The 13,759-nt window shown below is 42.5% G+C and overlaps 1 protein-coding gene across 4 annotated transcripts in view; it reads right to left on the bottom strand.

Annotated features, from left to right (window-relative positions):
- LOC100195319 (nucleoporin 93) overlaps positions 1 to 13,759 on the bottom strand; it is a 35,696-nt gene that overhangs the window by 19,476 nt on the left and 2,461 nt on the right. For all 4 annotated transcript variants that reach the window (XM_014124080.2, XM_014124077.2, XM_014124079.2 and 1 more), the window contains 1 exon segment: positions 13,639 to 13,756. In XM_014124080.2, coding sequence (XP_013979555.2) covers positions 13,639 to 13,756 — 118 coding nt within the window.

The following is a 13,759-nucleotide window of genomic DNA, read 5'->3' on the forward strand; positions in this document are numbered from 1 at the left end:
ACTTTATTTGCACACTAGGTGGTTGAAATAACACTGAAATTGTAGAAATGATAATTCCCTTTTAGAGCTTTTTGAATAAATAAAAAACACCTGGAATTTCGGCCTGTTGAGGGGGAATAAAGTTTTTGGCCCAAAGCACGACATCACAATCTGATCTAATTAGTCTGACCAATGACCAGTAATCTTTTATTTGCATATGTATGCTCCTACTTTGAAAGGGTAAGCAGGGTAGGCTCTAGAGTTTAGACACTATCCGCCAATCAGGGCTGAGTATGTAAATATATTTACATTTGTATCAACACGATCAGACTGAGCATTTCAATAGCAAAAGGAAGCTCATGGAAATAAATGACCAAATCTATATATTTGGAGCTATTTTCATGAAGAAAAGTGATATATTTGACATACAGTGATGATTCTAAAACAGGGCACGGGGGCTTTAAGGCCTGCAGGCACACATGTACACTTCCTTGTCTAACATTAGGAGATACTATAGAAATATGTGAACATTCAGAAACGGCAGACTAGGCAAAAAAAAAGAAAAGCAAAACTAAGCCTAGTCGGTCCTTTTACAGGTGTCAATAGGGTATATAATAATATATAGCAGCCTATGCATTCTTTCAGATAATGGGCCTTTTCCTGCAGACCGTCTCGGTCTTGGCGCCTGTCATCTCCAGGACGGACGGAGCAGCATCCCCCTTCCCCCTCACAGCTGCTTCAGCACCACATCCCTCCGCCTTGCCACAGGCTCAAACCCTCGCCCCTGTCTGTCCACTCCATCGCATCACCAGACCAGACATCAGAGTGGCAGCCGTCCGCGTCTTGACTGACAGCTATAAATTATCATGAACTTATTACTTCTTCAGCAGCCGACCATCAAATGACAAGTGTAAATGCACAGGGCGGAGAGAGCCAAGGGGGGGGGGGGCTTTTCAGTATCACAAGTAATAAGAGCAGTAACTATCCTCTATTCAATAGATAAATCAAAAGGATGATTTCCTGCTGTATCTTGCCAATTACATTTCTTGCTCAGTCATTGTGCTGGGTCCTCCCATCCTCCTGTCGTCTGTGGCAGAGAGAGGAGCGCCCCCCTCAGGAGATTCTGCTCTCCAAACAAAACAGGTTCTACCCAGTTTGCACCCTAAGAGCTGACAATGGAGCTATTTATATACCAGGAGAGCTCAGGTCATGTCTCCACACACAGCAAGACACACAAAGAGGAGAAATCTGAATAAATGTATACATTTCCTAGTGATGTGGCATTGTGTGTAGAATAAAACGGATAATGCGTTTCATTCTATGGTTTCCAGAAAGCAAAGGGTCCAAAAGGGGAGGGGGAACTTATACGCATTTTCAGCAATTAATGCATTTCCAAATAAACCTTAATTGAAATCATACACTGTAGGCCATCATTTCATATTTAGGCAACAATAGAAGCTATAAACTCCCTGAGTAATGGACAAAGAAGCTGTAAACTCCCTGGATCTTATATTCAAGGCATTTATCCAGCGAAATACACATATGCAGTATGTAACCCAATATAGCCAGCGTGTCTGAATCTCTAGAACCTTCTAGATAATTGCATTGTCCCTCACAATTTGTATTGCGTATACTGCTTACGGTTTTGCAAGAACAGAAAACATTCACTATTGTTTACTAAAGTAGAACTGGAGAAAAGGATAAAGCATAGGAACAAATACACACATGTCACATGCTCCATAACGCGGTGCTGATACGTTACACATGCTCCATAACGCGGTGCTGATACGTTACACATGCTCCATAACGCGGTGCTGATACGTGTCACATACATGCGCACATACAATATTTGGCAGGGCTCGGTCAAACGAGCAGTCAAAAGCAATCTACGGGTTCAAGAATTATGCATTTTTAATTCACAAATGATCGTGATTGTACTCTCTGCACATGGTTACACCACCACAAACAGAAAGCATTCTATAACATCTTCAAATAAATTCTCTGTCATCTGGATTTGTTTAATTCTGTTTCAACATTTTCCCTTGGTGTAATGCTGCTCAGCATTTCCACAGATAATAAAAAAAACTACGTGTGAAGGGTCAGTAGCTAAAAACCTGCAGCTCATCTTCATTTACTCTGAGACAATGAGTGGAGTACGGGAGGTGAAACCCCACCCTTGTGCCACCACTTCCTGTGTAGAGAATAAGCATTCATTTAAGTGAACACCACCATAATCAACGTTATCATCTCCATAGTCACAGACAGAGTGACAGGAAGCGAGAAAAAGTAAAGACAAGGTGACAGACAGATCTTGATACAGACAGAGCAGATGTATGAACGCAGTGGGTCTGTGTGTGGAGGCAATACTTACTCATGCTGTGGCTCAGCCTGCCAGGCAGGGAGAGAGCAGAGGCGCAGGTAGCCAGGCGTAGACAGACCTATGCCTGACACTAAACACACTGCCCCGTCTCTCCAGCTGAAGAACTGAGCCGGAGCCATTCTGGGGCGTTTTCGGACCCTCTGACGGGCCGGCATCGCAGATGCTGCACCTTCCTCACGCAATGTGGGCCACCGGTGTGAACCCAGATATGTACCACATGAAGGGTTACTGTAGGCTGTTTTATTGTTGGAGGACTGTACCAAGTCATCCCTCAGACACAGGGGGGGGATCAAGGAGGAGTGATCACTCAAGCTCACAGGTCTTCCCCTCTCCATCAGTAGATCCTTCCCCGCCGCCTGCTTCTTTCCAGCATCCCTGCTGTCCTCTTCTCTCAGTACCACTCATTTCTTCCTTTTTATACATATGCATCATACTCTTTTCCCCTCCTCCCCCAGCGCAATGCAATTAATGTAATGGATTTTCTCTCCCTCTGCTGATGGCTTCCGACATCCTGTCCAGAAAGTGGGCTAATAATCCTCTTAAGAGTCATGTTTAGTTAATGAGAAGGGTGCAGTGGCTTCTCAGGGGGGTATACACCGAGTCCACGGCTGCACAGACCAAGACACAGGCTGCACATGTGAAGCTATTTCCCCAAAGTCTGCTGTAGCAGCAGCTGCGCTTATCAGACTCTGTCAAGAGAATGCATGCCATCACTATAGCTGCTCTCAGAGAAAGAGGGGGGAGGGAGAGAAAGGAGGAGCAGAAAAAGATGGAATAGAGAAACAGAGCAGGAGAGAAATACTTCTCTCTGCCATTTTATCATTCTACTCTTTTTCCTCTCTTTCTCACCCCTATTCCATTTTCCTTGGGGTTTTATTCTGTCCATTGTTTCTCTTATTGCTCCCTCTTTCTCTCCATCCTTCCCTTGGTTATTTCTATCACCCCTTTCTCGCCCTCAAATTGTTTTCCTTTGTCTCCATCCTCACTGATGTGACCCACATCAACACATACAAATATAACAAATGGCCAAAAATGCAGAGTAGGCTACATAAATCATATGCATTCACAACCATGTATACTACAGACATCATTCACACCTCAGTTCCTCTCTATGAGCCACCCACATAGAGATAGAGGCTACGCCTCATCAGCATCCAGCTTTTCCTTTGTGTTAGCCAAGCTAACCCTTCAGCACTTGAACATACAGTAAGTACTACACACTGAAATCACGCTCCATGTAAAGAACACTACTGAAAAGACCAAGCCATGGATGCAGTGCAGTCAATGGGGAGAATGTCAATCACTACCACCTCACATACAAGTATAATTTCCTGGCCTAATTGCCGTGATCAATGATTAGCTCAAAGGTTGGCAATACATAGGCTAGGTATGAAATATATATTACTTAGCAATCAAGGAACACACCGTTTGTATTGTAACATAGGCTATTTGAGAATAGTGAATTTCATTGTCCCCCAGTTTGAGAACAATCAATCTAATAGCTTTTCTGTACCTTGACTAAACTTTCCAAAGGCTCCCTGCCCTCGAGGTTAACACATGTGGCTTTATACAGCAAGGCCACATTGGTTTCCAAAACATATGTTCCATTAATTGCCTATGAAAACTATCATGTGAAAAATAGCCAGAAATACAACTATGCATAGTGGATAGGGAGTACAGTACAGTAGAAGGCCAGCCACTTCCCACTGTGTCTGGCCCAAGCACTCAACTGAGTCCAGCTAAAAGGGCCTGGTTAAATCCTGCCAAGAGGCTAAGTGCATTTCCAGTAAAACCAAGGCTCCACCCGGCCGGCCCACCACACATCAGGTTGAAGATTATGGAGGGAGCACTGGGGTCATCAGAAAATGAGGAGATCAATACAACACCCCACTCATTCCTTGACCATCTGTGGCCTTCCCATCCCCCCCAGAGACCCACTCAGCCCATGTTAAAGGCCTAATTGGAATCATCATTTTCTGATGGTGTGGATGCAACCTCTTCTAGAACAGGCTAATCAATGCACTTGATTTTGCAATTTTATGAACACTGCTAAAATAAATATTGTAGTGTCAATGTCTTTTTACCCAATTAAGAGCAAAAGAGAACATTGTATGTTATAGTTTGACAGTGTGGGAGTGGCCAGAGGATGGCAGCCTTCTAGGGCTGGGACGATACCAGTATCGCGATACTCGTTAGTATCGTGGCAAGGAAACAGAATACAAAACTGATTTAACTTCTTTAGGAAAACATCCCTAATGTTGGAAACAAACATTATGTTGTCATCCAGTCACATGCATTTATTTTCCAAGCTATAGCACACAATATTTTACATACAGCAGGTTTTTAAAGGACCAAAGAGTTTAGTCCGCTTCGTGTTTTCATGGGAAAGAATATTGCGATAGTAGAATGGTCCCGGCCCTACAGTCTGAAGGCCACTAACACAATGGAATAACTGTATAGTAATGGTGATAAACATATTTTTCTTATCATATTTCAACATACTGTATACTGACTGGAGGTTATTCCCCTCATCTTCTATTCCTCATCTGAAACAGTTCAGACTGTTCCCACTAAAAAGCTTCAGACTTGCAGAAACATCATCCGTTGATGTAACACAATTGTCAGAAGTGTTACCATTAACTAATTAGCAGGCATCTCACATTTCATTTACTTCCATAGAAAATCATATGAGTAAGATGGCGCCGACAGATGGCAGCTCTGCTTCTAGCTCCTAAGCAATTCTGCAGTATTTAGTTTTTGTGTGTGTTACTTCTTACATTATTAGCCCAGAAAATGTTTTGTGTTACTACATACAGCCGGAAAGAACTTTTGAATATCAGAGTGGTGGTAACTCACCAGCATTACGACCAGGAATACGACTTTCCTGTATTCGATCGTTTGTTCGTACCCTCCAGGGCAATTTAACTTATTCCAGCGGCTGCTCCAAAACACCGCCATTGGAGAAGAGGTATTCGGAGTGGACTTCTAGTCCGACTCAGGAGGCGTGCACACCATCCACCACTTCAGAGTTTATCACTGGCTAATGTTCAGTCTCTGGATAATAAAGTAGACAAGCTCAGAGAATCTCCTTCCAGAAAGACATCAGGGATTGTAACCTACTCTGTTTCACGGAAACATGGCTCTCTCGGGATATACTGTCCCCATCCATATAGCCATCTGGGTTCTCAGTACATCGCGCAGACAGGAATAAAAAAACTCACCGGGGAGAAGAAAGGCAGGGGTGTATGTTTCATGATTAATTACTCATGGTGTGATTGTGATAACATACAGAAACTCAAGTCCTTTTGTTCATTTGACCTAGAATAGCATACAATCAAATGCCGACCGTATAACCTCCCAAGAGAATTCTCTTCGGTTATAGTCACAGCCGTGTATATTCCCCATCAAGCCGATACCATGACAGCCCTCAAACAACAACACTGGACTTTATGCAAACTGGAAACCACATATCCTGGGGCCGCATTTATTGTAGCTGGGGATTTTAACAAAGCAAATGAGGAAAATGCTACTGAAGTTCTACCAACACATTGACTGTAGTACTCGCGCTGATAAAACATTGGACCACTGCTTCTCAACTTTTCGAAATGCCTACAAGTCCCTCCACCCCCCTCCCTTTGGCAAATCTGATCACGACTCCATTTTGCTCCTCCCTTCCTATAAGCAGAAACTAAAACAGGAAGTACCCGTGCTAAGGTCTATTCAATGCTGGTCCGACCAATCGGAATCCATGCTTCAAGATTGTTTTGGTCACTCGGACTGGGATATGTTCCGGGTAGACTGAGAATAACATCAACGAATACACGGATACAGTGACGGAGTTCATCAGGAAATGTATAGGAGATGTTGTACCCACTGTGACTTTAAAACCTATCCAAACCAGAAACCGTGGATAGATAGCAGCATTTGCTGTAAACTGAAAGCGTGAACCACCGTATTTAACCATGGCAAGGTGACTGATTAAATATGGCCGAATACAAACAGTGTAGTTAATCCCTCCGTAAGGCAATCAAACAGGCAAAACGTCAGTGCAGAGACAAAGTGGAGTCGCAATTCAATGGCTCAGACACGAGGCCAAAGTGGCAAAGTCTACAGACAATCACGGACTACAAAGGGAAAACCAGCCACGTCGCGGACACTGACATCTTGCTTCCGGACAAGCTAAACACCTTCTTCGCCTGCTTTGAGGATAACAAAGTGCCACCGATGCGGTCCGCTTCCAAGGACAGTGGGCTCTCCTTCTCCGTGGCCGACGTAAGTAAGACATTTAAGGGTGTTAACCCTCGCAAGGCTGGCGGCCCAGAGGGCATCCCTTGCCCCGTCCTCTGAGCATGTGCAGACCAGCTGGCTGGAGTGCTTAGGAACATATTCAATCTCTCCCTATCCCAGTCTGCTGTCCCCACTTGCTTCAAGATGTCCACGATTGTTCCTGTACCCAAGAAAGCAAAGGTAACTGAACTAAACGACTATCGCCCCATAGCACTCACTTCTGTCATCATGAAGTGCTTTGAGAGACTAGTTAAGGATCATATCACCTCTACCTTACCTGACACTTCAATTTGCTTACCGCCCCAATAGAGTCACAGACGATACAATCGCCATCGCACACTACCCTATCCCATCTGGACAAGAGGAATACCTATGTAAGAATGCTGATCATTGACTATACCTCAACATTCAATGCCATATTACCCTCCAAGCTCATCATTAAGCTTGGGGCCCTGGGTCTGAACCCCGCCCTGTGCAACTGGGTCCTGGACTTCCTGACAGGCCTGACTCCACAAGGGTGTGTGCTCAACCCCCTCCTGTACTGTACTCCGTTCACCCATGACTGCGTGGCCACGCACACCTCCAACTCAATCATCAAGTTTGCAGACGCCACAACAGTAGTAGGCCTGATTACCAACAACGACGAGACAGCCTACAGGGAGGAGGTGAGGACCCTGGGAGAGCGGTGCCAGGAAAATAACCTCTCACGCAACGTCAACTGAACAAAGGAGCTGATCGCGGACTTCAGGAAACAGCAGAGGGATTACGCCCCTATCTACATTGACAGGACCGCAGTTGAGAAGTTCCTGACCTCATCCAGAAGGCGAGGTCAGTACAGGTGCATCAAAGCTGGAACCAAGAGACTGAAAAACAGCTTCTATCTCAAGGCCATCAGACCATTAAATAGCCATCCCTAGCCGGCTTCCACCAGGTTAACCAACCCTGCACCTTAGAGGCTGCTGACCTTGGAATCACTGGCCACTTTAATAATGGAACACTAGTCACTAGGGTTGTACATTTTAGGAAATATTCAGAGGTGGAAACTTTCCGTGGGAATTAACAGGAATATATGGGCATTATTGTAAATATATGCAAATTAATACCATTTAAATGTAGATGTTTTTTGCATTGGATATATTTACCATATCATATGGAGACAGAAACATAAACCTTCTACCTTATCATAAGTAGACAACTGCAAATGATTAAATCCTTCCAATTGAAATTAAATAAAAATGAGTTACGAATTGAACTTTAATTAAATGAGTTGACTCTTCACATGGGACAATTTCACTGAACAACAAAAGGGAATATTGTATGATCCCCAATGATCCATCGCATCCCCCAAAAACGTGTTCAATATACATCTGTAAAATTATAGTCTAGAAACTAAAGCTCTGGTTGTCTTCCTCTCAGGCTTCCATGTCTTCTCCCTGGACCTCCTCAATGTCCACCTCTTGAACATCCGACTGAGGCCTCATCTTCACTGTCACTTTCCAACCTCTTTAAGGATGGATCGTTGTCAGGCTCAAAAAGCCTCAAAGTTGCCCGGATGGCCACCAATTGTTCCCATCTTGTACTGTTGCGTGCTTTGGTGTGTGTGTTCCTAAACAAGGACCAGTTGCAATCTGAGGCGGCTGATATTGGTGGGATTTGGAGGATGATGGAGGCAACAGGGGAAAGAGCCTCAGATCCACCACGTCCCTTCCACCAGGTGGCTGATGAGATATGTTGGCACGACTGCCATATTGCATCTCCATCCCAAAGCCCTTGCTTAGAAGTGTACTTCGCCAGACTGCCAAGAACATTGCCCTCATTCAGGCTAAGGTGGCGAGACACGGTAGTGATGACACCATAGGCCTTGTTGATCTCTGCACCAGACAGGATGCTCTTGTCAGCATACTTGGGGTCCAACATGTATGCTGTGGTTTGTATGGGCTTCAGGCAGAACTCTTCACAATTTGTTATGCATTTCAGAACTGCTGTTTCCTCTGCTTGGAGCAACAGTGAAGTGGACAGGGCAGTACAGATTTCTTCTCTTACATCTGCAAGCAGAGTCTGAACATCAGACAGGATGGCATTGTCTCCCTCAATCTGTGCAATGGCTACTGCTATAGGTTTCAAGAGTTTCAGACTGCTTACCACTCTCTCCCAAAATACATAATCCAGAAGGATCCCCCTGAACAAGGCAGTTAACCCTTGGTAGGCCATCATTGTAAATAAGAAGTTGTTCTTAACTGACTTGCCTAGTTAAATAAAAGTTTTAAAACATAATTAAAAAAAGATGGGGCTGTCTATATCGGCAGACTGTGATATGGCCATTTCTCCTTCCCCTCCAGAAGACTGTCAAACATGATGACAACACCACCCCAACAGGTGTTGCTGGACAGCTTCAATGTGGTGTTCTTATTCTCTCACTTTGCTTGGTGAGGTAGATTGCTGCTATAACTTGATGACCCTTCACATACATAACCATTTCCTTGGCTCTCTTGTAGAGTGCATCCATTATTTTCAGTGCCATGATGTCCTTGAGGAGCAGATTCAATGCATGAGCAGCACAGCCAATGGGTGTGATGTGAGGGTAGGACTCCTCCACTTTAGACCAAGCAGCCTTCATGTTCGCAGCATTGTCTGTCACCAGTGCAAATACCTTCTGTGGTCCAAGTTCATTGATGACTGCCTTCAGCTCTTCTGCAATGTAGAAAATGGTGTGTCTGTTGTCCTTTGTGTCTGTGCTCTTGTAGAATACTGGTTGAGGGTTGGAGATTATGTAGTTAATTATTCCTTGCCCACGAACATCAGAGATGATTGCAATACAGTCTGCTTTCTCTATGATTTGCTTGACCTTCACTTGAACTCTGCATCCAGCAAATAAGTAGATAAACCATAACTGGTTGGAGGGGTGTATGCTGGGCGAAGAACATTCAGAAATCTCTTCTTATACACATTGCCTGTGAGCATCAGAGGTGAACCAGTTGCATACACAGTTCGAGCACGACACTCATCAGCATTTCTCTGACTACGTTCCTCCATTGAGTCAAAAAACTTCTGATTCCAGGAGGAGCATGAGCTGTTGCTATCGATAAGGTGTCTGATTCATCATTTTCACCTTAAATAGAAGTAGAGGGACTTTTGTCAGAGGTTGCTTGTTGTGAGCGCTGAGGGAAATGTATGTACTTGGCCAGATGATTCTGCATCTTTGTTGCATTCTTCATATATGATTTGGCACAGTATTTGCAAATGTACACAACTTTTCCTTCTACATTAGCTGCAGTGAAATGTCTCCACACATCAGATAGTGCCCGTGGCTTTTTCTTGTAAAGATTAGAAAACAAATAGTAAAAAATAAAATATAAATACCATTCCATGTACAGATAAATAGTTAAGCAGTTAGATTAAACAACTCCTTTGTAAGATAAATGTTTTAAAATTAAACATGTATGGAAACAGGTGAATTAACACTCCTCAGTTAGCAGGCTCAAGCAAGCTAAAACCCACATGGTAGCAAAAAACTAACTAGCAGAAATTGTTAACAAGTTATCAATGATTTAAACACACTTTGCTGTAGGCTACTATTTACTTGTTAACAACAAATCATGTATGTCATATAAAATATATTCACCCCACCCAGTATTGTAATCAAAACTTACCAGAAAGCATGTAGTCCTTGGCTGAAACTGTGTAGTAGTGTGGGCTCAATAGCATCTCATTAGTGTGCAAGATCTTGAGAATCAGCTGTACATGTGATGTAAGCGAGCACTGCATGCAGAGGGTTGCAATTCCAATGAATTGGGAATAGTTTAACCAAAATATGCCACAAGACCTAGAATTGCCTTATGTGTATCCAACAACAAAAACATGTCACTGTTATAAGCTAACTTTTATGATGAATTTAAGCAAAATTCCCCAAATTCCAGTGCTTAACTTCCCATGGAAAATTTCCAGAAAATTTCCAGAAATGTACCTGAAAGTTTGACCCTTTGCAACCCTACCAGTCACTTTAATAATGTTTACATACTGCTTTACTTATCTCATATGCACAGTTTAAGTCAGAAGTTTACATACACCTTAGCCAAATACATTTAAACTCAGTTTTTCACAATTCCTGACATTCATTCCTTGTAAAAATTCCCTGTCTTAGGTCAGTTAGGATCACCACTTTATTTTAAGAATGTATAATGTTAGAGTGATAGTAGAGATAATTATTTATTTCAGCTTTTATTTCTTTCATCACATTCCCAGTGGGTCAGAAATGTACATACACTCAATTACTATTTGGTAGCATTGCCTTTAAATTGTTTAACTTGGGTCAAACGTTTCAGGTAGCTTTCCACAAGCTTCCCACAATAAGTTTGGTGAATTTTAGCCCATTCCTCCTGACAGAGCTGGTGTAACTGAGTCAGGTTTGTAGGCCTCCTTCCTCACACACGATTTTTCAGTTCTGCTTACAAATTTTCTATAGGATTGAGGTCAAGGCATTGTGATGGCCACTCCAATACCTTGACTTTGTTGTCCTTAAGCCATTTTGCAACAACTTTGGAAGTATGCTTTGGGTCATTGTCCATTTGGAAGACCCATTTGCGACCAAGCTTTAACTTCCTAAGTGATGTCTTGAGATGTTGCTTCAATATATCCACATCATTTTCCTTCCTCATGATGCCATCTATTTTGTGAAGTGCACCAGTCCCTCCTGCAGCAAAGCACCCCCACAACATGATGCTGCCACACCCGTGCTTCATGGTTGGGATGGTGTTCTTCGGCTTACAAGCCTCCCCCCTTTTCCTCCAAACATAACCATGGTCATTATGGCCAAACAGTTCTATTTTTGTTTCATCAGACCAGAGGATCTCTGTCCCCATGTGCAGTTGCAAACCGTAGTCTGGCTTTTTTATGGCTTCCTTGCTGAGCGGCCTTTCAGGTTATGTCGACATAGGACTCGTTTTACTGTGGATATAGATATTTTGTACCTGTTTCCTCCAGCATCTTCACAAGGTCCTTTGCTGTTGTTCTGGGATTTATTTGCACTTTTTGCACCAAAGTACGTTCATCTCTAGGAGACAGAACACGTCTCCTTCCTGAGCAGTTTGACGGCTGCATGGTCCCATGGTGTTTATACTTGCGTACTATTGTTTGTACAGATGAACGTGGTACCTTCAGGCATTTGGAAATTGCTCCCAAGGATGAACCAGACTTGTGGAGGTCCACATTTTTTTTGGGGGGGTCCTGGCTGATTTCTTTTGATTTCCCCATTATGTCAAGCAGAGGCACTGAGTTTGAAGGCAGGCTTTGAAATACATCCACAGGTACACCTCCAATTGACTCAAATTATGTCAATTAGCCTATCAGAATCTTCTAAAGCCATGACATAACTTTCTGGAATTGTCCAAGCTGTTTAAAGGCACAGTCAACTTAGTGTGTGTAAACTTCTGACCCACTGGAATTGTGATACAGTGAATTATAAGTGAAATAATCTGTCTGTAAACAATTGTTGGAAAAATGTACTTGTGTCATGCACAAAGTAGATGTCCTTAACGACTTGCCAAACTATAGTTTGTTAACAAGAAATTTGTGGAGAAGTTGAAAAAAAGTTAATGACTCCAACCTAAGTGTATGTAAACTTCTGACTTCAACTGTATATTCTGTATTCTATTATACTGTATTTAAGTCAATGCCACTCCAACATTGCTCAATCTAATATTTATATATTTCTTAATTCCATTCTTTTACTTTTAGATGTGTGTATTGTTTTTAGATAAATCTTCTAAATAGGTGTATGTGACCAATAAAATGTGATTTGAACATCAGCCCAGCTGCAATTCCACAGCACACATGGAGGATAGGATAAAGCCAGTGTAGATAAAAGAAAAACAGAAAATAACTCCATAGTGCCTTTTCTATAACAGTCACAGATCAAGAGTGACCACTGGACAGGGTTTGAAACCCACTAATATGCCATGTATCTATTTTGGTTCTGAACAGATTACATCAATGGGTAATTCCATAATATGAAACCAGTAAAAGTATGGTTGTTTCTATAATATGAAACCAGTAAAAGTATGGTTGTTTCTATAATATGAAACCAGTAAAAGTATGGTTGTTTCTGACCCCTGATTATTATGACAATGTCCACAAATATTTGTCCATGTTTTTTTCAAATCGCTAGTCATGAGTCTGAGGGCTTAGAGCCCAAATTCGTGTGACAGACGGTGGTAAGCAATAACTATCTTTATCCGCAATTTGGAATACTATCATTCCTACTGAAAATGTTCTGAGAAATTAGCCCTATTCATATTTGACCTATTTCAACTCTAAATATATTAACATGTGGTAGTTATGAATCTTATTAATCCTCTATTTAATGAATTTTTCATCAGTTGAGGAAGAGCAATTAATCCAATTCTGATGCTAGTAAAATTCCTCCGTTGGAGGATTAAGAATCAGAAGGGAAAATCAGGAATCCTCCAAACAGGATTTCTGGAAATTTTACAACCCTACATCGCCACCAATTTGAATCAAATAGGCATCTACCTAAGATAACCTAACATCCTTTGATTTGAATTAACTTTGTGAATGCATTTAAATAAACTCTCAGCATTGCAGGCAGTGGGTTTGATATAGGCTACAGAACGATGAGTAGAGATTTGGACACTATACACCTGTCAGACATCTTTCCCTAGACAGAAAACATTTCTAATCCTCCCACCAGCAAGAGACTGCAATGATCCTGCAACAGAATCCATCAGCCTTTTGCTTATTAGCATAAAAATCATTACACAGTAAACCTCAGCTGTGACATTAACAGAACCCGATATGAATCCGTCAGTTTGACTAAAAGCATAATCTAAAAAACATTAATTACCATCACCTGCCCGGCTGCCCTTGACTCTGAAAAACACAAAAGCGAAGGTCCTGACATACAACAGGACAGGTGTGGATGAAAAAGTAGCCCAAAAGCTCAAACAGCCCCACAATCGTAAAGAGTGTGTGAATACCTGGATGTCAGTGTCCTTCACTGGCTCTAGAGGTTCAAAGGTTGTGGCAGCACTCAGGCTCTCCAGACGCTGGGAGATGTGGAAGATGTCCAGGCCTCTGGACCCCAGGAGGATGGACCTA

Source organism: Salmo salar, chromosome ssa10, assembly GCF_905237065.1.
Source record: "Salmo salar chromosome ssa10, Ssal_v3.1, whole genome shotgun sequence".
Lineage (NCBI taxonomy): Eukaryota > Metazoa > Chordata > Actinopteri > Salmoniformes > Salmonidae > Salmo > Salmo salar.